The following is a 27,625-nucleotide window of genomic DNA, read 5'->3' as shown; positions in this document are numbered from 1 at the left end:
AAATTGTAAATTCATACACAAATTTTCTTGCAAAATTGTAAATACTGTGCCTTATGATATGCCTGTGGCCTCAACTATTTAGCGAACTGACTCTTTGATCATCCAAAACCAAATGATGGATTTGTCAATCATTTCATAGGAAGTGACTTCCCCTGGACATCCAGAACAGTGAAAATCATATGTGGATGCCCATGTTTTAACTCATTCACCCAATTGTAAACAGTTGCAAAAACAAAACAGGAGCAGGTGTGCCATCAACTTCCTCCTACTCGGCTTTCACCTATTTTGGTGTTAAGCCTATTGAATAGAAGTGTATAATTACCACACGAAACTCATTTTTCTAAATAAACAAATATTTGTTGCTTCAATCGACTATGAAAATGAAACCACGGGATGCATATAACTAAGACTTCAGCAGCGGTCTAGTGAGAGATGAGGCTTACTAAAAGCGAACCTTTTCCTATACTATGAGTTTCGTATACCACCTCTTAGACCTCTAAAGGAGTTGTTGAATGACCCACATAAATAAAATCTAAGGGTTGTTCAAGTTCTGCTGAGCTGAATGTCTTTTTGCTGGCACGAAATGCTATGGTAGTCTTCCTCCGAGAGATTCACTTCAATCCTTGACATTCTTCATGATTTTCTGGATGCAATGCTGCCAAGTGACTTCTTGAAGGTTGATGGCATGTTTAAATAAATAAATAAACGTAGTGACTTCATGAGGGTTGATGGCAAGAGGGCAAGTACAGAGCAGCTATCATTCTAAATACTTCTACCTGATTCCCCTTTTGGCATTATTATTTGTAATGTCTACCTTCCATCATGTGTCAAAAGCATAAGATCACGATGGTAATGTAGGCAGGTAAAAGGTTGTTGATACTTAAAACTTTGCCATCCTTTTTTTATCAAGGAGAGAAGGGAGCTAGCAACGCGAGAGCCAATGGCCGCTGCTCTTTCTTATCTTACCTTCGAAGTCTTTTAGTTCTCACCTGCTACATGACCTAGGAGCTGCCACCAGATCTACATCAGCAACACTTTCCAGTGCTTATCTCACAAATAAACCCTGAATTGACTGAAATGAAGCCTGGAGTGTAAATATGAACTGTTAGGGTAATCCAAATTCCTTCTGACATTGAAGTGTATGGTCTTAAAGTTTTCACCTCATTGGTCTTGATCCACTGCCCTATACAGGGTGTGGCGCTTAAATCCGGACAAGCTCGCGTTTCCTCACCTGGTTAGCAAAACCTTCCCCAGACTTCTCCCAAGCATTATACTTAGCCACAATATTGTAAACAGTTGATCTGGGGTACACAAAGAAGAATCGAACTATTTCGAAATATAACGCCCAGCGCGTACACTTTCCAGCTCTCCAATTGTACTCCACACTTGTGCATAACATCTCCGCCATTTTGAGGTTATGACTGTTTACTAGATGCCTGTAGCTTTCATGAATGCCAATCCCGACCTCCAGTGGAACTATAATATGGCAAGAAATTACAATTAAAATTTGTCCGGATTTAAGCATCGCACCCTGTATTACTCACCTGCCCTGTGTTTACTGCACTTCTTCTTACCTTTTTGCTCAATACTAGTGCCACGGCTCCTTGCTGCCTCTCTTCCACTCCACTGCATGCTACTTTCAATGCACTAATCCCCACCATCCTTCCTTCTCAGATCATGTAGCTGTAAAATATCTATATTTCCTCTCTCCACCTCGTGCTTCACATTTTCTAATTTTTCTGCCCTCATCGGTGTAACATTCCAAGGCCCTGTTCCAATAAGTTCCATCCCCTTCCGTGCATTTTTGCATGCTGCTGATATGGGTTGCTACACTTTGCGAGAATTTTTAGCGGCGATGGCTGCAGAAACCTTGTCTCCACTATTGCTGGCTACCTTGTATGGTTCTGTAGGCTGAATCAAAGGTTTGCTGGGGCTTACCATTACAATCCTTATGTCTATCATTGTTTGTAGAATGGATAATTGAGGCTGTTGGCCATTGCTTTTCTGAATAGTGTTTTAATGGCCACCCCACTGGACTCAGATTTAGATGCATTTGCAGTTACCTTGTAGAGGAACAGATGCTGCGTGGACTATCTTTCGTCTGGCTCCTAACCTTTGGCCTATCTGGCATGGATGACCCTACCGGGAGCAATTATCATTGCTCCTACCAGCACAGTTCTAGAGTTAATCAGAATGCACAAGCCCATCCACCACAATAAGGTTGTGGTCGATAATGAGGGTGTTAATGATAATGCATAGTTTACTTGTTTATGTATGTATAGTGCAATGCTCCAACCCCTTATTTAATTGTTGAAACAGGTTATACTTAGACACAGAGTTATAATATTGTAACAGTGCTACTGAGTTTTGAGCAATAGGTTATCAGAAAGAATGATATCACTTAATCAAAAAATTCTGTGAGTAAATCAAATGTAAATTATAATGAAGATATTTGACAAAGCCATTCTTCATAAGGTGTAGTAAAATAAGACTACTATGGTTCCCAAGTTACAATGTCTTCAATTTATAGTGTATTTCTGACTGATCTCGAAGAATTCTGGCTGCTTGTTCTTGGGTTAAATCCCTTTGAGGCATAGCTAGCAACTCATACCTGTAAAAAAAGAAAGAATTGTGCTCGTTTGTAATATTATATATGGAAATGTATTTTTATAGCAAAAAGGAAACACTTATTTAACAAAAATTTTGATTTTTTTGATTTGATATTGCATTTGGGTTTTACTTAACCTTACAAAATTGAGTAATTGTTTAGGGTCAATACAATGCATTTTATTAAAGAATAGCATCATGAGATTCTTTCTATACTCTCAGAAAATTTTTGCACATATATTCCATCAATCATTTCTTGAAGATTTTTGCAAAATCACTCATTACTTCATTATAGTAATCTCGTTCTCCAGTAAGATTTCCCCCATTCCTACGGGGACATTGGTGAGGCACAAGAGAAAAAAATACAAACTAGGGACTAGTGTTGAGTAACAAGGAATGATCAAAGGGGGGAAACAAAGTTCTGCCGGAAAAATATTGAAATCATAACAAATATTTAATTGGTTAGAACAAAACAATAGATGTAGGTATGTGTGGAGAATGCCTGGGGATTAAGAGAAATATCAGGTAGAGTAAATGGTCAGGCACAGATTGAGGGCCAGCATAATTAATTTGCAGTTTATTGGAAGTGAGAGCATAGCAGATCATAAAGTAGAGTTACAAAAAATTAAGAATTAAATTAAGTGAAATGAAAAATTAAGTGAAAAACACATTCAAGAGAATAAAACTAGAAGTGCAGATGGAATGGAATGTAGAGGTAGCAACCAGGGTGAAAAAGAAAGGGTTAGCCAGCATTTAGATTTTACATTAAATCTGTACACTTTTGCCTCGGACCTTGTGAATCTACACACAGTTTAAGTCTGAAAAAGCTGATCAATGACTGCTCTCGGCTTCTTCTCTTTGAGTTAACACATCTTAATGAAAGGTAAAGAAAATATGAAAAAAGTGTGCAGGATTGAACAAAAGATGAAGAGAATGATGGAAAACAGGATGCTTGGCATCTCTTGAAATGGAATGGCACATGAGGCATATTTGCCAGACTTGTCCATCTCTGAATGAAAAAGTAAACCCTGAAACCACCGGCATTTTGAGCTTTTTACTGACCAACATACGTTTCAATGAGTGGCATCATCGTCAAGGTCTAATTAGGATCACGAATTCCGACCTTGTTGTAAAAGGAAAGTGAGGGTGATGGGAAGAAGGAGCTTCTTTATGGTCTGTGTGATGGAGCCAGGAGGGAGTGAGTTTAATGAAATAAGATACCTTCAGTAAAAACTTTGTTTTAATTTAACTATGATTCACAAAGGATTTAATTTTTAATTCAACAATGAAAGTTTATTCAAAATGCAGTATATGCTGTCCATTTTGATTTTTTGGGTAAGTCTGGGGCATTCCATTTAATGAGCCCGGAAAATCATTTTCTGATGATAATATAAGAAAATTATAATGAAAACTGATTTTTTTTATAAATTTAGAATTCCCTAATATAAAGAATGATTTGGCGGCATTTCATGATACCAGTCAAAATTACCACCCTGGTGCATTTATGCATGATGCAGTGGAAAATATTTGGCAATCTAAAAAGTCAAAGAAAAAATAGTTTTTGAATACAGATGGAAAACTAGAATTTAGTAGTCGTCAAAATATAAAAAAATGCCAGCAGGATAAGATGGGAGAAAAGATAACTTGAATTTCAAAAATGGCCAAAGGAATCACTCGAGCACTTTTATTTTCTGAAGTAAGGCATCACACCATGCATTTTACTAAATGATTTTGCATTAATTACACTTATTTGTACAAATCTGGCTTTGCCTCAGATAAAACTTGTTGGCTTATACGTAACTTTATGGAATGTGTTTGTATTGAGTTGCTGGAGGTATTGTAGAGAGAAATAATTTCTGATGAAAATATAGACCTGGCGATAGGGGCAGGAGGATATTTCTCAGAGGCTGACTAAATCCAGTGAAAATAAACAGTCTGACTCATGGAAGATATTGCAAGATATTTTAACATGTTTCAATTCTATCTGCTAAGGGTTTCCTCTGGACCAAAAATGAGTTATGATTACTAGGTTTGTTAAGTTTTATCATAATAATGATAATATTTTGGATTTATGAACTAATATCCACCAAGAAACTATTTCAGGGAAATATGAAATCCATGCCTCATTGTGATTCACAAGTGTGTGTTCTAAATATGTTGCCAACCAAGTTTCATGTACATAGGCCGAAGTGTTCTGAAGTAAGCATCACCTTTGCTCTTTCTTCTTAGTCTGAGAGATTCTCTCATAACTGTGTGACTTGCCCAAGAGTATTATGGGCCAGCAGGTTTCATTATCCAGGTGAATGTGAGTCAAATTTCTGAGAGATCTCAAAGAATTAGATGTAGTAATTGATTATTGAAAAGAAAGTTCCACAAGTGACTATCATGCGCACGAATTGCCACAGTATTTGAAAATTATATTCCTGCTGACTTCTCATGTTTTAGTTGAAAAAATTCAAGTGATATTTGTGAAAAACAAACAAAAATCGTGAATGTCTCAATTTTGTGCTCTATAAATATTACTGTCTGTTCCCGCCATGGAAATCCCTAACCACGTTTGCTGCATATGCCTTGCATGCGTGCATGTACAGAGTAAGACCTCTTTGATAGAAAATCTAAATAAGCTCTTGCCAGCTAAAGAGAAATTCTTTAAAAAAATGATGGTGTTGTTCCTGATTTTAATCTTGCTTTTGAGAATTATGGATGGAGGCAAATAAAAAAAATAACTACATCAGCACGTGAATATGTTTTGAATATGGATGTATTTTATTGTAAAAATGAATATATGTAAACATTTCTGAATCATGTAGAAGAATTAATGTTTAGCTTTGGTTTTGCCATTTTAACCTTCTTACCATTTGGATTGCACAATGTGCCACAAAATGCTCTCTGCTTTGACAGCAGAGGGACAGTTGCATTTAGTTATGAAATGGGGGCACTGGGGGGGGGGAGGGGGGGGGAGCCAAATCACTCGCCTCTATGTGAAAGGAAGCACAATGAATCTTGCATAACTCACCCCACCATAAATTTGCGGATGGTGGCTGACCTCAGGAGGGGGGGCAGGTAGATAGCGTGGAGAGTCCAGTGGTCATCTGCCCCTTGCTCAGGGCCTGTGGGTGCACCTAGGATCCAGAGATTCTGTTAGAAGTTTCCATTTTATCCACGGCATAATTAGTTCATGACAACGGAAAATCTTGACTTACCATGATATCAATATGAATGAGATGCAATGGTGCTTACTGATGCCATTGATGTTAGAATTTGATGGTGTGTGGGTGCAAATGCACCCCATAAAGGAAAACTAAATATGCATATTCAAAATTGAGAGTAATAAGTGTGATGAGGTGGAATATTCTGGCCAAACAAGGAAAATCCACATTGTGAAAGTATATACTTATAAACAATGCGAATCAACAAAAAAGGAAGGTAAAGGGTGTGTTAGACACTTAAACAGATGCCATGCTGTAACGATAACATGACTGCTAAATCACACATCTGTGTGAGTAGTGCGTTCCCACCAGCCAGATGAACTGCTGATGGGTGGAAATGACGTTTACATACATGGTATGCATGAAAAGTATCTGGAGCAATTTTTCCCGGGTGTAACTGTACATTGCAGGGCATTTGCACCATGCAGGCTTGATGGTTAAGCGTCTAACCTTCAACAGTGCCAAGTGCCAATCCTCTGCGAGTGTTTGTTCAGTGTTGGACCGGGGAAATCAGGTGCAGAGATGTTGGGCATGATTTGCCAAGTGTTCACGGATGAAAGCATGTCACAAACTGCAGTTTTTAACTGTGGCATAAGCTCTTCAAAGATGGACGAGAGAATGTAGAGGACGAGCCACGGGCTGGACAGCCATCAGTGTCAAAAACCAACGACATTGTTCAATGTGTGCATGAAGTGTTGAATTCAGAACATCACTTAAGTGTGCTCATGATTGCAGATTGTATTGGCATTGATAAGGTGACAGTGCACACCATTATCACCGAATATTTTCAACCAATCATCAATTTCATTGCCAGAAGCTATTAGTTGCCCATGTGATGTCCCCATAAGTTGGTGTGCCCATGAAGTGTCCACCAGTGGCAGAGGGAGCATCCCTTGATGTGTGGCCATCTAACCAACATGAATGTGAAGGGTGGTCATATCCTCTCATCTTCAGTAACTTCCCACTCATTAGATCATCTGTCAGCACGTTCTCAGCTGAAATTGCAGCTGGTAGGGTGCACTTGAGATTTAGTGATATGTGGTGAAATTATCACTTTGGTGTTCATTTCACTACATACCACTATCCTTTAATGAGGTGGACTCTGTATCACCACTTCAACTTCCTCTTTTGCCTCATCTTCTTCCGCCATTGTCAACAGAGGAATGGTTGCTATCAAGAAAGCAACATCTCTGCACCGTAAAGAGTTAGTTCTAAATCTATTTAATATAAAGCTTAGACAATAAGGTGGGAAAAGGAACCGATTTGCCTAGAGGGAGAAGGTACTGATGAAACCCTTACAAGTTTTCTAAAAATGATAATGACTTCTTGGGAATCAAAGGAATACTCTGTTGGTGTATTCAGTGATCTTTATGTGCATTTGATACTGTGGACCATGAAATTCTTTTAAGTAAATGTGAATCATATGGGATCAGGGGATTTGCCCATAAATGGCTAAGCTATATTTAAAGGACAGGAAACAGATGGTGGAGGTTTCTTGCATTGGGGTCAACAATATTATGATAACTCACTCATCAACCATAGAAACCATAAATGGCGGAGTACCACAAGGTAGCATTCTTGGGCCATTATTATTTCTACTATATATCAATGATTTGCCAAGAGATATTGAGGATAACATCATAGTTCTTTATCCACATGATACAACTCTTGCAGTGGGCCACCAGAACCCTTACTAGCTGCAAGCTAAGCAAGATAGCTTATTATTGTCGGTGGAAAAATGGTTTAACGTTAAAATACCATCTGTAAATGTACTAAAAAGAAAGTATAGTCAACTTAAAAAAACGAAGGGAACTCCCTCAGACCTCTATTTAAAAGGCCAACCAATAGAAAGGGTGCGCAGCACCAAGTTCTTTGGTTTGTCTCTTGATGAGACCTTAAACTGGGGGATCCATACCAATGGCCTATGTTCCACTTTGGCAAAAAGTGGATTTATTCTATAAAATTTACAAACATTGTAGATTTAAATATACTAAGAATGGATTACTTTAGCAACTTTCAGTCACATATGACCCACGGACTTATTTAGTGGGGAGGAACACCTTGCTTCTGAAGAATTTTATATAAATATATATATATATATATATATATATATATATATATATATATATATATATATATATATATATATATACAGGTATATATATACTTATTGAACCACTCGTGATTTCCCTCAAATACTTCTTCTTTGGCCATTGATGATCCTGGTGTCTTCTTAATGAGGTCAGCAACTATCACTTTCCCCTTCTCACTAATCATATCCTTATTAACAGTGCAGCAGTGGAATTGCTTTTCCTTTATCCAAATGAGAATCAACCTATCAATATTTTTGAGGATATGTGCCCATTACGTTGTTATTCTCGTCACTCCCTTTGAAGCATATATTTCCTAAAATTTGTCTCTTTACTTGAGGATGGTGCAAATCGTTGATGTGGACCGACTGTATGTGCATGCTAGATCAGCCACGCTCATGCCTCGTTACCTATCATTAAGGATTCCCTATTCATTTCTATGGCTATTTTATTTCTCCAATGGCTGTCTTCTTGCGGCTCTTTCTTTATGGACATTGCAAAAACTATGCACAAAATAATATCAAGCTTTACAGAAAAAAATCATGAACTATAAATCTGAACACAAGTTTGGGAAAACGTGTGATCACTAATGACACTATGATGCAAGCAGAACAAGAGCCAAAGAGGAACTGAAGCAGCAGGCACACAATCATTCTGGGAATCCCCCCCTCCTCATCAATCATAATGCACAAAGTAACGTGCTAAGCGAGCCACTATGGGAATTATTTGCCGTGCAAAGTGCTTATTAAGTAAAGTTCCACTGTATGGACACCATGATTGGTAGAATATCAATCAGTCTCAAATGAAGTGACGGGTGTGTCCAGAAGGTGCATGGGAATTAATGTTAGAGAGAAGACCGGGACAATCGACTCACCCACTGAGAATTTCAATCGCAGCAAAAATATGAGTTATCATGCCTAGATTCTAAGAAGGTTAAACAAAGCAATCTTGGAATAAATACACGAGTACGATCGTAAATAAATTCATTTAAAGGTAGGTTGGGAGAAGAAGGAAGTGAATTAGCTTTTCAGGTGTTGTGGAGGCAGGGCAAAAGGAATCATTACTGATTAAGGCAACTATGTACTCTTCACAAAATGTAGGTAGCCTATGCAAAATATAACACATTATTATCTTAAACTTTGCCATTGTAAAATAACAAGATGCAATAAAATCAAAAATATTATAGCTATTAAGGATCATTCATATCTGCCACTGATAGGGCATATTACTAATGTGATGATGAGCTGGCATTTTGCATTTTTGTTATGAAAAGGGTTTGTGGTCAGCTTTTACACTTCTGATTTTCTTTGTACAACCCCCAAGTACCTACTTCTCCACAAATGCACAACGTCGCATTTTACATTGACTTTGTGAAAACTGCCCAGGCATAAGTATCACATAATAGTGATTCGTACTCCCTAGCATCTAAGGCCTACCTAAAAGAATTTCATCACAAAAGTAATTGATGATCTTTTACACTCAAAGCATGATGTACTAGATTTTTATCAATAGGTAGGAACGATGGATCTTACCATGCCATCCCATAGAGTAGGGAAACGATGTTTTGAATAAATTATCATACTTGGTTGCGATAACTTTCATTATTTTGGCAAGAAAATGGCGTTGCGATCCATCCAAATTCTGCAACTGAGTCACCTTCCTGCGGGGAAGAATCATTGTTTCAAACGGCCATACTGCCCAAAATGGTACCAAGCATACCCATTCATCATTGGTGCAAACAAGCCTTTCCTGAAAAACAAAAAAGAGGGGACTTAAACATCATCTTATGTCATTAAAAGAATATGCACTCAATGAAGGAGAGGAGAAAGGAAATGCCAAAATGTCACTTCCAGTGTGTGCATGCTTCAAATTCAATGTGATCACAAATGCACCGTTTCCTCATGAATGGCCAAGGCTGATTCCCAAGCAGCGGCACCCACAGAGACAAGTGAGACAGAGTGAGAAGACAAAGGCAACCTGGAGTGCAATGCAAGCACGTACCTGGCGTGTCAACTCCTTCTCCAGGTAATCGCAGAGCAGGGGCCGCCCATGCTGCTCAAAGTAGGCCCGCTGTTTGGCATCCTTCACCTGTGGTTCGTTGGGCAGGAACGACGACGCCCAAATCTGACAATGGGGATGGGGATTGGAGCAACCCATCATTTGGCCTTTGTTCTCAAAGATTTGCACCCACTTGAAGCGAGACCCCAAGTCCAGCATCTGCTCAATCCACCTGAAGAGTGGGTCATCTATTACTTAGTGTCTTCTCTCCATTATTTCGATTAACATGGGAAACGTTTTTGCGTAGTGGAAATCAAGGGAGGAGTAATTAATACAACTCTAAGGGGATGCTAATAAAAACTTGAACAATAGAAAAATTGTTATTGTGGTGGTGTTGTGTAAATTTGGTAGATGACGGCAGTGTATGAAAGGCCATGAGAGAAGTATTGCAGTTGGGAGAGTGAGGCCTAGTGTCGCCTAAGTGCGACTATTCAAAGGATGTGCATTAAATCTGAGCATGGAAATAAAATTATGTTTATCTCCAGCTGCGACCACCACCACCCTTGAAGGTCCAATCAGTTCAAAAACCGGCTGTCTGCAGATAGTAGTGCTTCATTTTGCTTCAAGAAGCATTAAATACCAAGTCTTCTACAAATATTGATATAATGTGAAAATATTGCAGTGATTCATGCAATCAGTAGAGGTGACTGCAAATACCGGCAGAAATTTAGAATGAGCATGAGCCACAATGACATCCACTGATAGACTGGCTGTCAGTAGTTTATTTTACAAATAATCACCACTAAAGAATCCAAGAGACAGCTTATAGTATGTTAGAGCTAGCTCATGCCACAAAAAGATAATAAGGACACAAGAGAATATTTTCAGGTGTTTTTATTTGGTTATAAGTAATAGCTATATTCCCACAAGTTTAGGGTTTGCTTATGTAGCATACAATACTTGTATACTGTTTTCCTGGTTCCTGGAATCTGTAAATGTAGAGTTTGAAAGACAAAACATGGTTTAAGCAATTATTTTCTCACATTCCCCTGGAATGCAAATGGAATTAAAATTCATTCTCTCTTCTGTGCATGGATGATTAATGGGTGGTGTGCAATCTCTAAAGCTTCTTAACATATTATTTAGTCCACAAATATATTATTTGTCTTCGTGATGCAGATTTTGTGAGCCATTTTATCAACTAGATTCAGATAATCACTGAATAATTAATTGATTCAAAGTGCAGAACGTAAACATTCGTTGTCTGCAATTGTTTGGGGTAGACACAGGAATAGCCTTGGATGGTCAATGCCAATAGACGGCAGCAGTCAATGAGCCATAGGAAACCTTCACCGCCTCACCTGTCAATGACGGCTTCAATTTCATCAGAGCTCATCAGGGAAATGGTTTTGTTCAACATTGGGTGCAGGCACATGACACGGCAGGTGCCGGTGGCTGGGGCCATGCGCAAGAGGGGGTCATTGTCTTCGGGGGGGTGGGGGACTTCTTCCATGAGAGCTGGGAAGTCGTTTGTGAAGACATATGTGGAGCAGTAGTCTGGATTGACCTGGAAATCAATGGCAAACCATTGTTGACCAAGTTTTCAATTGCTCAATATTTGGTTACAAACACTTGAATCTGAGGACTCAACAGTATATAAGCTCAATTCATGCAAACAATTTCATAACCTCAGTTGCATAATTACTTGCTTCTTTATGCACATTCATGCACCAGCCTGGTTCATTAAACCTTATTTCCCCCTCTTTTGCTCATCCCTTCCCTCTTCCACTCAATCTCAAAGAATAATGGTGAGAAATGATAATTAGCACTTGTCGTTTCCAAGCAACTATTTTTATTCACACGTCCCAGCTTTCAACACTTCATGTCATCTTCAGGTTGAAACCCAGGTTGTGTGAAAGCAAATAGTTGAGTGGAAATGACAAGTGTTAATTATCATTTCTTACCAAATTGGAAAGTTTCCATTCAGTTACGCCTGATATGGGTCAATGATTGTCATAAAGCCTTAAATGATTCACCAGGTGTGGGTTCTTTAAAAAAAAGTAAATATTGCCAATTTTTATCATGACATGTAACTTTTAAAAGTAATCGCATATCTCTCAAATGTAGTTAACTGAAAGAGAGAATGATTATCATCATTGAACCCCTTATTTTTTAGTGAAGAAAATAATTTATAGATTTTCTTTCATGTAAGTACTGAACGATGTCCTTGTGGGGGGAATTAGTTGAATACTGTGTTGCATTAAATCAATGCATGTACCAAATTACACTTAGCTTCCAGCCTTGCAATTACTGAAACACTTTCACTGAGAAATTAAAAGATGTATTTTTGGGGTAGTGGTGTGAGAAGGGGAGAAATTTGAGAGTGGAGGGCACTGGCGTTTGGGTGTCCACCAACCTCCCCATTCGAGCGTGTGGCCCTTGGGCACAGGGGGTTGCTGGGATCCCACTCGGGAAGGTCGGGCTCATCTGCAGGCTCCACCTGCCCAGCCCATGGCCTCTTCATCCGGTGTGGGGAGACAACAATCCACTCCCCTTTGAGGGGGTTGAAGCGAAGATGCTGGTGCTCTGAAGAAGGAAGAGGAAGAGCCGTCAATATGGGAGGCAAAAAGTCTCTCGAGGAAAATGTGAATGTCACACACAATTCTTCAAAACAAAAAGAAATAATGTTTACATGTATGTTCCCAGTATTTTTCATATATATTTGTTTTCTTACAAGTTTTTGTGTCTTTTTTCATAATTATTTTAATGACATCAGGACCTATGAAAATTTATTTTCCACTCAATGATTTACGTTTTATATGGTATTTTCATTACTGATTATGCATTATTATCAGGTAATTTACTGGGTTGATGGTGGTACTCCCCAGGGGGTTGATGGTGGTGCAAGGTAGGGGAGATGTACATAGGAGATGAGTGATTACTGGGTGTAAGGGACATCAAAGAGAGGGGAATGTAAGGGAAAAACATTATCATTGACCAGGAATCCATTTCCATTGTTTTTCCTATTCTCCAGTTGTTCTAAGACATCTATTCTTTGGCCCTTGCTTCCACTATGGATGACTTTGGGGGTAAAACTGCTCGTGTGTCCTTCTTCCCACAAGTGTTTGGCACAGAAGGATAATGAAATATTTGCCACGTGAAAACAACATTTGTGTTCTTCACTTCTAACCTTTAATGATCTTCCCGTCTGCCCTATATAAATCGTGTTGCAGTCTTTGAATTTCAATTTATAAACACCACTTTTTTCATTATGTTTAACTGGGTCTTTTGTTTTGTTTAGTAAACTCTTCAAATTTCTTTTCTTTTAAAAAGCCTCTTTACACTTATCCTTTGGAAAAACACTGGCCACTCCAAGGGAAATCTCCCCTGAAAATGTTGGTTCTCTTTTTCTCTGTTTCCATCCCCATTATAAATAAGTGAATGTGTGAATGAAGTGCGCTTTTTGTGTAAAATCTTGTCTATGAGTCCAGGTTTGTAGCCGTTGTTGGAAGCAATGAATTTGATGGTTTTAAGTTCCCGATTGAAATTGTTCACAGAGAAGGGGATGTTAAGCAATCTATTTATCATTGAATGAAAGGCAGTAAGCTTCTGAGAGATGTGATGGTACGAACTGCAGTGGATTACTTGGTCGGTGGAGGTTAATTTTCTGAAAATTGCAAAGTCATAAGCATTTCCACAAGTGGTTATTTTGAGATCCAGGAAATTGATGCAACCATTGACTCTTTTCTCACACGTAAAATGAATGCCTTGACATAATGAGTTAAGGGAGTTCAGAAAACTGTCAAGTTGCCGATCAGTTCCGGTCCACACCGCAAAGATTTTGTCAACATAATGATGCCAAACACTGATGTTCTTGATGTGAACAATTCCTGAATTGAAAAGTTTTTCCTCTTAGTCGGCCATCACTAATTCTGCAAGAAGCAGATATAATGGGCCTAGCCCTTCTGTTTGCATATAAAATTCTCCGTTGAGGAGGAAATAGTTCTGTTGCATGCATACCTTTAGGAGTTTTTGGAATTCATTAACAAAGGATAGTTCCGCAAATGCTTTATGTAATGACTTCTGAGCCACTCTCATTGCTTCAGACACGGGGATGCTGGTTAACAGGTTGGTCACATCAAAAGTCACTAACAAGTGTTTGCCCTGTGTGGGTGATTTTTTGAAGAGGATGTTGCACATATCTCGATAGTTCTTAACACTATACTTGGGAGTGAAGCCGGTGATGCTCTTGAACAAAGCTGGTCGCCAGTTTTCTTTGAAGGAGCAGACACGCTTGACAACCGGCCTTATGGGAATGCCTTCTTTGTGGGTTTTGGGAAGGCCAAAAAAATGGGTTGCTTTAGGATTCATACCTGTAAATTTGTAAACTTCTTTGTGATAAACAATACAGGGAGCGGAACTTGAGAGCAGTTCTGACTCCTTTTTCCTCTTCATAAACACTACAGTTTCCTTTGTCCACCTATTTGATGATCACGTACTGTGTATTGAACCTGATGATGTCAACTATTAAACGAAACCGGTAGTTTTTTAAAATAAAAATCAGTGGAACTTACAAAGTTGTTATTATTCACCAGTCATGGACCACCCTGCCTTACACCCCTTCCTAACACCTCTCATCCAGAGTCGCCATTCCCCACTCGCACCTGAGCAGTCTGAGACATGTACAGGTTGCGGATTAGCCTCCTGTCTCTCCAATCTATTCCTTTTTTCTGCAATATACTCATTAGTTTTTCTCAATTCACTATATCAAATGACTTTTCGAAATCTGCAAAACAGGCAACTACATACTGATCATATTCTATATTCCTCTTGATTAGTGATCTCATTACTGCAATCGCATCACGCGTGCCTCACCCCTTCTTGAACCTAAATCGATCATTTCCTAAGTAATCATTTGCCCCGGTCTCCATCATTTTGTTGATAATCCCGAGAACCATGTTAGCCACCTGGGAAATCAAATTATTGTCCTTTAGTCCTCTCATGATGTAGCATTTACCTTTTTGGGATAGGAACTAACACTGATCTCACAAAGTCTTCCGGCCAGATTCCTTCAACATAGAAGCTACAAATCAGTCCATAAAGATTCTTCCTCCCACATTTCCCTAAACCTTTTAGTAGTTCCGCAGGAATGTTGTCTACCCCCATGGCCTTATTGGATTTCATCTCTCTTGATGCCCTTTCTATCTCATCATTGTGTGAGCCTGGATCTAAGCTATCTTCATCTAAGTCATATCCTCGTCCTATGTCCAAGCTTGGCCTAAATTCTTTACCATACTCTTATCTATCTAATTGTGCATGTATCATGTTATTATTTTAACATTACATAAGGGGCCTGAGCTCCAAAAATCAAGGCCATCTAGTAAAGAACAGGGTCAGTAAATAAAACCAGGGCCAGCTATAAAGTCATTAGCCGCCATACATTGAATAAAAATTAATGACTGCCAAGAGAGGGTTGACTCCAAAAATCAAGGCTGGTTGCACAAAAAACAGGGTAAATGATCTGAAAAAATTAATAGCTGCAAACAAACATGGCCATTGGCCAAAACCTACTGTCTGCTGTCAAAAATAACTCAATAGCAGTCCAAGAAAACAAAAAATTTTACCTTCTACAGTAAAATTATTTGATTACTTTTAAAAGAGAAGGTCAGTTATTAAAGCTCATGATGCTAAGCTCATTTTCTTGAAATCCACATCCCTGTATCATAACACAGAAATCTCTGCTTCACTAGAACCAAAATCAACCAATATCTCTTTTTTTATGCACCTTTCTCCCAGGGATAATAATGACCTTTACTAGATATTAGGGATCTACACATGCAATAGTCATGGCCAATACATACATAGTCAAATGCCTTGTCCTACTTAATCAACCCAGCTCAATCAATATCCACCTACCATGTCTTTCGTAATGCCTCCAATGTAAGTTCTATGCAACGGCCATACCCTAAACTTCCTAATCCTGCCTCTCTGGTGTCACCCGCTGCCAATATCCACCTTGTTGTAACACCCCCTCACCTTCTTCACCCTCACTACATATTTATAGACCCTATGCATGACATTGAAATGTACTAGCCTGTGTCATGTTCATAAATACATAGTTACAAATTTTTACTCATAATTTTTGGTTCTGTCCATACTGTTATATCCATCAATAAATCACAAAATCCACCACAAAATATCTAATTGAAAAACAGAGTTTAGAGAATGTCTAAAATAAGCATTTACTAAATAGAGCATGTTAAGAGACAGTCACTAAAGTACAGGGTCTGCCCAAAAAATATGCGAACTGGGGTCATGTGGTGGCCACGACGCTGACTATACACTAGCAGCAAGCACTAGTTGCCCGAGACCCAATGAGCAGCCGTCTGCGCTTGGCCCATCGTCAAGCTGTGTGTATAATGGTGCCAGTTATGTTAGTTTCTGTTTTCCTTGTTTTTTCTGTTCGTCAAAAATGGGAATTGATGAAATCATGGAAAGCAACAAATCAACATCAAGTTTTTTGGTGAAGTGCGGTAAAAGTTATCAACCGGGATGACCTACAACCACCTGTGTTGACGACAACATTGATCGTGTGCGGTCCCTTGTCCTTACCGATCGTCGAAAAAGGGTTCGGAATCATAGCTGATGCACTGAATTTAGGAAAATCAACAGGGCACACTATTTTACTACCGAACATGATGGATGGATCCTTCACCATGACAATGCACCTGAACATTCATTCAGCATTGATTGTTCACCAGTTTATGGCAAAAAATTCAATCGCCACCCTTGATTATTTTCCTTATTTGCCAGATCTCGCCCCCTGCGATTTTTTCCTATTTTAAAAATGCAAAAATGTGATGAGGGGACATCACTGGGGAGATGTGGACAGAATAAAGCAAGAAACGACGAGAAAACTGAAAAGACTAACTGCCAAGAGGACATTCAGGGGGGTGCTTTAAACAGTGAAAAAGAAGAAGATGGAATAAGGGCATAGCAACGAATGGAGAGTACTATGAACAGGGGAATAATCGATGCAGACTAAATTTTGCAAAATAAAGTTTTCATGGCCTCAGGTTGCGAATTTATTTGACAGACCTGGTAGGAGAGTTCTGAAACTTTGTCTGCATTAAAGAGGCTGCTTGTTCACTAAGCTGTACTTTCAGACTATCCAGAGTAATAGATAACTTACCATATCTGCCAAGGTGAGGCACATTGAGGGCATCTATGCCGTAAATGGTAACCATGGGCATCAGCATGTGGTGAAATATTACAGAAATTTATCTTTACATAACAGAGAGTATAGAGACAAACTGAAGTGACTCCAGTAGTGAAAAAGGCAGTTTACAGTGATCTTAAGACTAAGCAAATTCAATGCATCTCATTGCTCTTGTTTGTGATAAAATCAGCTCCTCGACATCCATCAAATGTCTGCAGAGTTGGAGACGATAATTAATATGGGAAGGGAAGAGTGCAGGGGTATACTGGCAACATCTTTCTGCGGGAGAGAGAATTTTAGGTTTTGTGGCACATTAAGGGTTGCAGCAAGGTTTGTATTCGCTTCAGAACAATGAATCTTCCAAGTCAATTTTCTGTCTAGATGTGGAATCTACAGTGGAAGCACGGCGACTCCCCTCCCCCAAGAAGACTAAGGTGCAGAAGTCTGCAGGGAAGGTCATGGCGCCTGTTTTCTTGGGAATGATTTGGAGTCATCTTTACAGACTACCCGGAGAGGGGTCAGACCATCAATTCTGCTTGTAACTGCACACTGATAAACTACATTCACCTAATTCTCTCGATCTTGCCCCAAGCAACTTTTACTAATTCTCAGAACTCAAAAAACCATTGAGCGGTCAGAGATTTGGCAACACAATACGTTATTCAAGAGGTGGAACAATGGTTGAAACGATACAATCAGCTGAGTTCCATCTATAATGGGCTATGAAAGCTCAAGAAACACTGGGAGGAATGCATTACTCTGAATGGTGACCCTACAGAGAAGTCTTACAAATAAAAATTGTTTCTATTTCGATTATTTCTTAGTAATAGTTAAAACTTTACTAAATACCCCCTCGTATATTACCTACTATCCAAGTTATGACTTATAATTTAAAATATTTTCCCCAAGGTGGGATTAATAAACGTAGTCCTACCGTTTGACGGAATCCCGGTGATCAATTGTATAATGGGGTACTGCCTTTGTACGTTTGAGACACGGAAAAATACCGGGTGCACGTGAAATACATACGTATGCTAAAGGTCCGGACTTTCGCTATCAATGACTTGTTTACATGTATGAACAGAGGTTATTTCTTACGCAACGAAACACTTGCTGTTTGAAAATTTATCATTATCACTAATTTCTAGCGGAAAAAAAAATTTCAATAAAAATGAGACTGGACAACCGTAAGTTTTCTTAGAAATTAAACGGCACAACCTTAGACGGGCTCCACTGGCTCTAAAAAAACCCTCGACCTAGCCAATGTTTTGACATGATAAAACAAATTATTTAATTTCATGTAGTTGATGGAGGGAATAAGTTTTTTATGTATCAAAATAATCAGACTTTATTCTAGATTCATTCGTTTAACTTCGAGTCGATGATGAAATACAAGTATTCAAGTATCCGCCATTTCTCGTTCCCGCCGTGACTAACAGTTGCAGGCGCTGCAAGATTCCATCTCAGGAAGGCTCCATCTCAACTTCTATTCCCGGTGAAATGAGTACATTTTAGGTCGAGTGAAATATTACTTAATGATAATGCCATCGATCCTCACTTACCAGTTGAATCGAACTCCATTATTGTCGGACCTAGTAGTTTCCTTGGTTGACCGTTTAAGTGCTTATCGAATACTTCGTGGTTTATCATCTAGCGGACAGGACTTGATAACGGTGACATAGCAACAAAGTAGTACGGCATCCGTTGGTAATTAGGTCACGAATTAAGCTATCTTTCATTAGTCTGGCAGTTTATTTACGTTTGCCTAAGCATAACCAAAGGACTCCAATATTTTCACATATTATAACTGAAACGAACACTGAAGAAACTGAACTTATAATAGCGAGATCACACTCAAATTGTATTTCGGATTAAATATATGAGTAAAGAACGAGGAAGAGATCAATTAGGTTCTACGCAACTTTTCCAAATGTCATGCAACTATTATGATATGGGAGGATAAGAGCGACTATAATAGCCGGCACATGAAAATTGTTAAACTTTCAGAAATATCATCGCAGTCGCAAGTTGTGACTGACCAGCCAGCCCCTCAATTGACTGAGTTTTTAAACCCTAAATATTTCTAGCGCTGCTCCGGTCGTTCCCATTTTCAGCGTTATTCATTGTTAAACATTGGGACAAACTGACGAATAAGTGTAGTGCCCCGTGCACAACTTTCCAGCGTAAGAGAAATTATGAAGGACCAGGGCCAGCAACTACATAGAGCTAATATTTCTGTACCTCTGCTGCCACCTATAGCTTTCTGAAAATACTTGAAAGTGGGCCATTTTCCGTTGCTGTTGGTGGCTGATAACAAATGAAAGTCACCTAGCGCGTTTAAAAGTTGATTATCATTGACGGGAAGTCAGAAGTAATTTGGAAACATGGCTCGAGGAAGCAGTGCTGGGTTTGATAGGCATATTACGATATTTTCGCCAGAAGGCAGACTTTATCAAGTTGGTAAGGTCTTTAAAAACTCTTTGTGTATATTTATTTGCACGAATTTGAAACTTTTGAAGTTAATACTAAGATCCTTCCTTTGTGTATTTCAGAATATGCTTTTAAGGCTATTAATCAAGGTGGGCTAACGTCTGTTGCCTTGAAAGGACTAGATACCGCTGTGTTTGCCACTCAGAAGAAAGTTCCTGTAAGTGAAATTGTACGGCTGGTCTTTGAAATAACGTTATTTCAGTGAAGTAACACATTTTCTTTATGTATTGCAGGACAAGCTTCTTGATGCTAAAACTGTTACCCACCTGTTCAAACTTACAGAAAGGATCGGCTGTGTAATGACGGGCATGATAGGTATGCAGTTCAGTTGTATTTGGTGTAGCATTAACTTGAGCGTATTCATTTATTCATGTACAACTTACATAGAATCCGGCGTATTAAATTTTTTGTCAAATTTGTCATTTCGTTTGCCTGTAATTATGCTCCATAATGTTTCGTTGCAGCCGATAGCAAATCACAGGTGCAGCGTGCAAGATATGAAGCAGCCAACTGGAAATACAAGCGTGGCTATGAAATACCTGTGGATGCTCTATGTAGAAGGGTAGCTGAAATATCCCAGGTTTATACTCAAAATGCTGAAATGAGACCTCTTGGCTGCAGTAGGTGTTTTAAAACTTGTCTGTTGAGAAAGTATTTCTTTAGCTTATTGAGCTCCTCTTGGTCATTTGTTGTCATGCGTGTTGCTTTTACAGGCATGGTTTTAATAGCTTATGATGAGGAACTAGGACCTTGTGTTCTAAAGGCTGACCCCGCGGGATATTACTGCGGTTATCGCGCCGTTGCCGTTGGAGCGAAACAAACCGAGGCCAATAGCTATCTTGAGAAAAAGTTAAAGAAAAAGCAAGAATTCACTGGCGATGAGGCTATTCAGGTAATAGCATTAGTATTATTTTATTTACCTCTGCGGGATATTCAGTTTTTCTATTTATATCACATGAGAAAGAAGCAATTTGTAAATAAGATGTATTGAGAACATTATTGGGGTTAAGAGGTACCCCTGAGGTGGCAAGTGCTACTGCCATGCCGTTGGAATCGTGGTGATGCCCAAAATATTTCACCGAGGAAGTTTGGGAATTAAAATAAAAATAATCCGGTATCATCTACATCCAACTGAACTGACTACGCTAAAGGAAAGTTTCAGATGCCACCCCCCAACTTCCCCTCCTTACCTACTAAAGTGTGAATTTCACTTTCTGTTGGGTTTAGTACTGGGTGAGACTTACCATCGCTTAAGAAACCGACTTTAGGATTGAGTACTGTATACATCTTTTAGGAGGTTTCTCATTGACTTCTAGAAGAAAATACTTAGTTCTTCCACGTATACTTTATTATTCACGACCTAGGTTTCGACTCACAAAGTCATCATCAGGTAAAGTGCAGAGGACACACAGCTTTATCAAGTAGATAGAGAAGAGGAGGGGGGGGGGTGGGAACCTTGATCGTGAATAAAAAAAACATACATGAAAGAACGAAGTATTTTCTTTTCCTGCATGAATTGCATCCACAAAGTGATGCCTCCAACCATTCTATTTCAGAATAGTATTTTTAACTTGACTATGTAAATGAAATGGCCACCCCACTGGGGTCCGATGCCTTGACAACCACCTCACAGGGGAACGAGCTCTTAGTGAACTACCTTTTGTGTTTTGCCCTCCACATGTTCACTCATCAAGCATGGGTGACATAACCTGAAGTAAGTGATTCACAGGTGCACTTCAAGGTGAATAAAAATCTCTTCCCCGAGTGTTTTTATAATCTTCATCGTGCTAGTTTGACCTGTGATTTTTTCATTGAAGTAATATTGTCTAAATTAAATAATTTTTTCTGATGTAGAAGACTAACACCTGTAAAATTCATAGTGAAAGAATATTATGACATATTGTAAGCCTACTGGGCAATAATTGTCAAGTCCCCTTCTCTGGGTTTACCTTGGTATCAAGTTTCACCAAGTGAACATTTTTTACCTGGTACTATCATCTACTTCTTTTATCTACTGTATTTTCCTGGGTAAAAAGCATTACTTAAGTTTTGAAAAGCAGGTACTAGGTTTAATGTACCTGTTCTACTGCTAAAAATGATCAAGTATGGACATGTATTGTGTACAGAGGTGTCATGCTAACCAAAGGATTGTGAAAGGCTAAGTGGAATTATGAGGAATGAGATTGCTGGCTCTAAAATGATATTATTGTGGACTCTTATTATTATTAAGTTTCAAGATAAATTGCTGGAGATGCCACTAGAGTCACTTTTAACGGAGTCATATGCCAAATGTGCATTGCAATGCACAATTTCATTGTGTAAAGATCACTTTCCTTGACCGGGAATCAAACCCAGATCCCTGGCCGAGTGCTTTAGCCAGTTAAGCTACCGAGGCGACCTCTTACACTCCGAGATTTTGGGGGCTTTATAGGAACAAGATGTTGTAACAAAATACCGCATATACTATGTCACAGGCATTCGTTGTCGTGCATGTTGTGCCACAGTCCACAAAGTTAAAGCCAGTATTATGGCATTTTACCTTTGACGAATTCCAGCCTGTGACATTGTATGTATGGTGTTTCATCATGAACTTTTATCGAGTTAAATAAGTTTCTGAAAGTGAAAAGTAATAAATGAAAAAGAAACACTTTGTTCCAATCCACCACTTTATTACAGGTACGACTAGATTCGACGCTACAGCGTCATCCTCGTACCTGAGGATGACGCCGTAGCGTCGAAACTAGTTGTACCTGTAATAAAGTGGTGGATTGGAACGAAGTGTTTCTTTTTCATTTATTAAAATGAACTTCCACAAAGTTGAGGCTGGAACTATTGAACTAAGTGAAAAGTAATGTCCAAAAATCTCTGCTTTTATCTTTTAGCTGGCCATCACTTGTTTGTCAACTGTTCTGTCTGTGGACTTCAAACCAACAGAGATTGAGGTTGGAGTTGTCTCCAAGGATAATCCAAAATTCAGGTAATAATTTGTAATTAGTTTTTTTTATTTGTCTCTCCTTCAAGCATGTAAGATGAAAATTATAGTTCAGAGAAAAAAGTTGGGAATGTAAACATTCGCCCAGCTGGAATTTTCATGCAAGTTAATGTTTCTCCGACAAAAATCCCCAGCGAGAACATATTTACTTCATTAATGCATTCATTTTTATTTTGGAAAAAGAAGTTGAGAGTACATAAATTTCTTGTCTTGTTATGTTAATTCAAATAATATTCTCGTTGACATATTGAAAATCAAATGGCCTTGATGATCATTATGGTGTCATTTGAGCTCTGTCCAGACTCGTCAGTTAGGCTCCTAAATTATTCAGATTTAGGGATGGCACCATCTTGAATGGCGTCCAAATTCGTTGGGCAGCAAGAGGGCAATATTCAAGCACCTATTTTGGCCCCTGGCTTTAGGATACAAGAAGTGTATCATAAATATGCCATTGCTACCTTATAACTCAAAGTGCTAGAAGTGAGACAACTAGTAGAAGAATAATTGCCATGGCAGGAGTGTATTATATATGTTGGTCGCCATAAAATAGGTTATTTCTTTGAGAGAGTACAATTAAACCACAAATGAAGGGCTTTACAAGGTGTAAAAAGCGCAAGGTGTTTCCTCAGGCAAGATAATTTGTGTGTCTTCCGCATGAATGGACTATGAGTCTTCCAAATATCTGTATCCAGTAATTTTATCAAATTATGGGATACAGATATTTGAAATATAGAGGTAAGTATACATTTCTTCTTTTGGAGCTTCATTTCATGACTAAGATCATAGTCTTTTGAAGTTTTTTTTGTTTACTCCTGTTCACACATATTTTTCGGGGACACCGCAGTGGTTGTATCCAAGCTGCGTTTGCGAGCTTGTTAAATCTTACTTTGGTATGTTAGCATTATGGAAAATAATTCTAAAGTGTAATATTGTGTTTTGAGAGTGTAAGCATTTAGTAATGCCCTTAGTAAAAAAAACAGCTGTCTTCATGAATCCAACTGGGTAATCATAGTTAGTTAACCACATCTTGGCAAAGGGAGTCAGTTTCACCATGCAAGCCCACAAAGTAATAAAACCAAGAAAAATGAGCAAGTGCCGACAAAGACCAATTGTGGGATAAATATTTAATTGATACCAAGATTAACTTAAAAAAATGAAACATTGAGCCAGTAATGTATGTGTAAATATGAATCAACTACACACGACACAAAGCATATCTTATGACAATCACTGACCAGGATTAATTACTGAAATTTACCCTGGAGTAAAATACCACACAATAAGATAAAAAGTTTAAAATTATTGAAATGTAATACTATTTGACCAAATAATAATTGAAACGGAATAAAAAACAATCTCAAAAGAGTAAATATAGTCCGATAAGAAAAACTTATTACCAAACTTGTGCCACAAATTGCCTACGTTACTAATTTGAAAAAAATAAATGTAAAACTTAAATAAGAGACTGCTGAATGAATTGTAAAGTGAAGTCAGAATAATGCAAAAACCATCATTTGGTATTGCATTAACACTCGTGTGTTTGCCTAATTTCAATTGTCAAAATATTTACATTTGGACATCATCTGTGTTTATTCCTTATTCTTAGCTACATATGGGTGGCAGTACTACAGCATATGGTGTCCAAACTCAAGCTGCCTTTTCATTAGGTACCTTACTTTGGGGTACCCTCTTAAAATCATGCTCCCTAATGCCTGACCAGTTATGATGCAGCTTTGGTAATTTCACTTACTTTGCATGTCTGATGTGGGTAATGATTGATGTCTTGGCCAGTTACTTAATATTTACATTAGGGGCACAGTACTAGTGATGCAGCATAAAACTTCTGCTTCGGCTTTAATAATTAGTTTCACACCCTCTGTGTAGCCATGATGTACTAATTCAGAGTTTGTGGTGCGAGGAGGTGGGGCTTGGTCCTCATTTGGAGGGTGGTTGGTCGGGGGTCAGTGCCACCGGGCCCACCGCTGCAGATGGAGAAAACCTATTCGTGTCTTGTTGAGTGACATGACCTTTCAATTCTCAAACTTGGACATACTCCTCAATAATAAGAAACACCACGGTAGTACAACAGAGAAGATAGAGTAGCCTTAAGAGGTCGTCATAAGGTGACAAGGAGTAAATAGAGTGTGAACTAAATCTGCCAGGGGGAGAGTGACCATATTCGAATGTGGCATCTTAGCGGAGGTCTGGCAATTATTTGAAGTTAGAAGTAAGGTAGGAAAATTAACTGGGATACCAAATCGGCAGCATCACTGACATTCAGAAAGATAAATGGTCCCCTTAACTAGAAAAGGGGCAGACAAAATTCAATTTGAAGTTATGGCTTTTTTATACCATGTGTGGAGAATGAATGGAACAAATGGTAACTATGGCCGTATGAATATTATGGGAAAATTATTACTTGGCTGGGTTTGATTCTTCCCATGTTTAGAGGCTGTTATTGGCACCCAAATAAGGTTGACGTATGCCCTGAGCAGTCTTAACCTCAAAATGGTTGCAATGCTGAGAAGAAGTGCAAATTTTGTCAACTGGAGAGCCACGATTGTTGAAAGTGTACACGCTGGTTGCTCGGCGACAGAAATAATTCGGCTCGTACATTTTCAGAAATTATTTGGTTTGGTACCCAAGATTGATGGTATATGATGGTGTCGTGAAGTGTAATGAGTCTGAAAAGTCTAGTACATTTTCCAGCATCTTGCATGCCTCATCCCGTCCTGAACCCAAACTGATCATTCCCTAAGTAATCATTATCCCCGCTCTCCATCCTTATGTTGATGATCCTGAGAACCACTCTGGCTGAGAATGGAATAAAACTGAAGAAGTGTTTTAATGTCTGCAAAATTAAAGTTTGAAAGTTCTACATGTCTGTTCGAATTTGAAATTTTATGTGACCTGGGGGCTGTGGTCCCTATTATAATAATAATTTTATTTCCCCAATTGACAAGCACATAGTATGGTACAGAATATCATACAATTATGTAATCGTATAGGGTACATCAAGAAGTACAGTAACTGGATTACTAGCCAGAGAAAAGAAAAATAAAATAAAATTACACCTACACACATAATTAAGAATTTCCACAATGTAAAATTCAGAATTACCCAGAACTGAAGTAGTCGTTCACACTGTAAAAACATTTTTCATTTAAGTACATAAATAACTTATTTTTAAAAATAGAGAGTGATTTCTCATTTTTTAAACTAATGGAAAGCCTGTTGAATATTTGGATGCACAGAGAACGAGGTCCCTTGGACATCATTGTCATGCTAGCAGTCACTACACACAGATGATTTCTTGTCCTAGTCCCATAGGCGTGTGTGCCATTATTTGATGGGAATAGATGCATGTTCTTTTTTACAAAAATTAGTAGCTCTATCCTTACAGTAATCAGTTGCTTATGTATTATATTGGCTGCTGTATGTGTTACCTATGGTTAATCTACAAACTCTAATTTCCATAAATATATGTATCATTGCAATAATGCACAAATGGCCTCATCTCAAAAAATACTAGTGCTGATGTTATGGGGCACTGTGAAGATGATATGAAAGGCAGGATAATTTATTCAGTCACCAGTCCCAAAGGAAAGGATGGCAGGTGTAAATTCTCTGCTGTAGTCATGGAGTCTGCCGTTGTAATTTGGGTAGGTCAGCTGCCTTTGAGAGAGACTTGTCTAGGGGAGTGGCACGGGTGGGGAATGGAAGGCGAGGGAGAAAAGAAAGAGGTGCTGTGCTGGCAGATCGAAGCCTAGAAATTTGATTGGAAACATTTGGTTGAAGAGATCAAAAGATGGCAATAAAAAGAGACTTTTCAGGCATGATATGGTTGAATATCATAATTAATTAAAAATTGGCAATTTTCAGCATGTATGCTGTACTCAGAGTGATGACTGTTACCTGACGATGATGTAGTTACATTGAAACCGGTCGCATTATATATATGAATACATTTTATTTTGTGGAAAATTGCCAATTTTTAATTAAGCAGATGGTAAGTCCATAAATGGGTGTTCTCAAACGTGGCACCATCTCTGGTCAGAGAAATTTCACCACTCGTCCATTTCCCTCTAGGGCTGTACTGTGAGCATTGTATGGCTGGTTATTCCACGATACCACAAAGAGATATGACTGGAATCTTTGAAGCTGATTAAGTGATGAAAATATTTGGTTGCAGGTTTTGTGATTCATATATCTTAGTATTTAATCAATGGATACCTATGAATCAACTAATTTTGGCCCTCAGTCGGTACGTGGCTCAATTTTTTTAAATTTGTGTTCTCTCTTGGTTACAGGATACTGAGTGAAGCTGAAGTGGACAAACATTTGACAGCGATTGCAGAGAAGGACTGATTCAAATGATGCCTAAATGGCAATCTCTCATTTTTATGCATTTTGTCTTAGTGCATCCTAAGATTCTCAAACAATAAACTTGCAAATTAATTATATTTTATCATTTATTGCTCAATATTTACTCTGTCTTACTTGTCCATCATTTTGTTTGTGAAGAGTTGGAATAGGACTTATTTTCTCCCCACAAAGATTTGAATTTCTATGATAACCTGAAATGGTAATTACTGCTTTATAGTACTATATACACCTAATCCAACTTTTCATAACATCCGAACTCAATGGATGAATCCCCTTCTTTTGAAATCTCCATTGGCCAATGAAATTCTTCTCCTTATGTCCCTTCTGCCTACTATTTTGGTCCAAAACACTTCCAAGATAAGTGAACTGTTTTCATGAACCCATCCACCTGTCCGACTTTCTGAACTTGTCGTTCAACATTTAACTGAGCCTTCTTTCTTGAAAACCACAGAATCTTTGTTTTATTAAAATTTATTTACACTTCACTGATCAGCAAAAAGCACTAGTGATAAGATACCAGGCACAAAGCGTAGCAAGTTCGCTTGAATTTAACCAATGTCCATGGGATTTGTACTCATTTACCTGAAACTCAAGGTCCAATAATTTATTGCATATGCCCTGAATGCTTATGTAA

General features: G+C 38.5%; 2 protein-coding genes across 3 annotated transcripts; one reads left to right on the top strand and one right to left on the bottom strand.

Moving 5' to 3' along the window:
* Window positions 1–2,272: 2,272 nt before the first annotated feature.
* Window positions 2,273–19,365, bottom strand: Galt (Galactose-1-phosphate uridylyltransferase). Of its 2 annotated transcripts, none has more exons than XM_071584364.1 (7): window positions 18,686–19,365; window positions 12,321–12,490; window positions 11,266–11,471; window positions 9,908–10,136; window positions 9,439–9,655; window positions 5,624–5,729; window positions 2,273–2,611 (listed from the first exon to the last, which is right to left on the bottom strand). In XM_071584364.1, exons 1-7 carry the CDS (start codon window positions 18,771–18,773, stop codon window positions 2,509–2,511), a joined length of 1,119 nt encoding a protein of 372 aa, XP_071440465.1. In that variant the 5' UTR covers window positions 18,774–19,365; the 3' UTR covers window positions 2,273–2,508. The 2 variants fall into 2 exon arrangements, with proteins under 2 accessions (XP_071440465.1, XP_071440466.1); XM_071584365.1 differs by lacking the exon at window positions 18,686–19,365 and adding an exon at window positions 14,278–14,414.
* Window positions 19,366–19,426: 61 nt separating this feature from the next.
* LOC139687235 (proteasome subunit alpha type-6-like) lies at window positions 19,427–27,068 on the top strand. The gene is made up of 7 exons (XM_071584366.1): window positions 19,427–19,583; window positions 19,676–19,770; window positions 19,847–19,928; window positions 20,078–20,233; window positions 20,327–20,505; window positions 22,496–22,590; window positions 26,916–27,068. The coding sequence occupies exons 1-7, from the start codon at window positions 19,508–19,510 to the stop codon at window positions 26,971–26,973; spliced, it is 741 nt and encodes a 246-aa protein (XP_071440467.1). The 5' UTR covers window positions 19,427–19,507; the 3' UTR covers window positions 26,974–27,068.
* Window positions 27,069–27,625: the final 557 nt, after the last annotated feature.

This window comes from Hetaerina americana, unplaced genomic scaffold, assembly GCF_022747635.1.
Source record: "Hetaerina americana unplaced genomic scaffold, ioHetAmer1.1.p SCAF_18, whole genome shotgun sequence".
Taxonomy (NCBI): Eukaryota; Metazoa; Arthropoda; class Insecta; order Odonata; family Calopterygidae; genus Hetaerina; species Hetaerina americana.
Note: the sequence above shows the minus strand (reverse complement) of the source record. Positions and strands in the feature narration are given on the sequence as shown.

Excerpts from the sequence above, each read along its gene's own strand:
- Galt (XM_071584364.1), bottom strand. The coding sequence starts at position 18,773 with ATGATAAACCACGAAGTATTCGATAAGCACTTAAACGGTCAACCAAGG. Across the intron at positions 12,491-18,685 it reads AATGGAGTTCGATTCAACTG|AGCACCAGCATCTTCGCTTC; the intron begins GTAAGTGAGGAT and ends TTCCTTCTTCAG. Across the intron at positions 11,472-12,320 it reads CCACACGCTCGAATGGGGAG|GTCAATCCAGACTACTGCTC; the intron begins GTTGGTGGACAC and ends ATTGATTTCCAG.
- LOC139687235 (XM_071584366.1), top strand. The coding sequence starts at position 19,508 with ATGGCTCGAGGAAGCAGTGCTGGGTTTGATAGGCATATTACGATATTT. Across the intron at positions 20,506-22,495 it reads CTGGCGATGAGGCTATTCAG|CTGGCCATCACTTGTTTGTC; the intron begins GTAATAGCATTA and ends TTTATCTTTTAG. Across the intron at positions 22,591-26,915 it reads AAGGATAATCCAAAATTCAG|GATACTGAGTGAAGCTGAAG; the intron begins GTAATAATTTGT and ends TCTTGGTTACAG.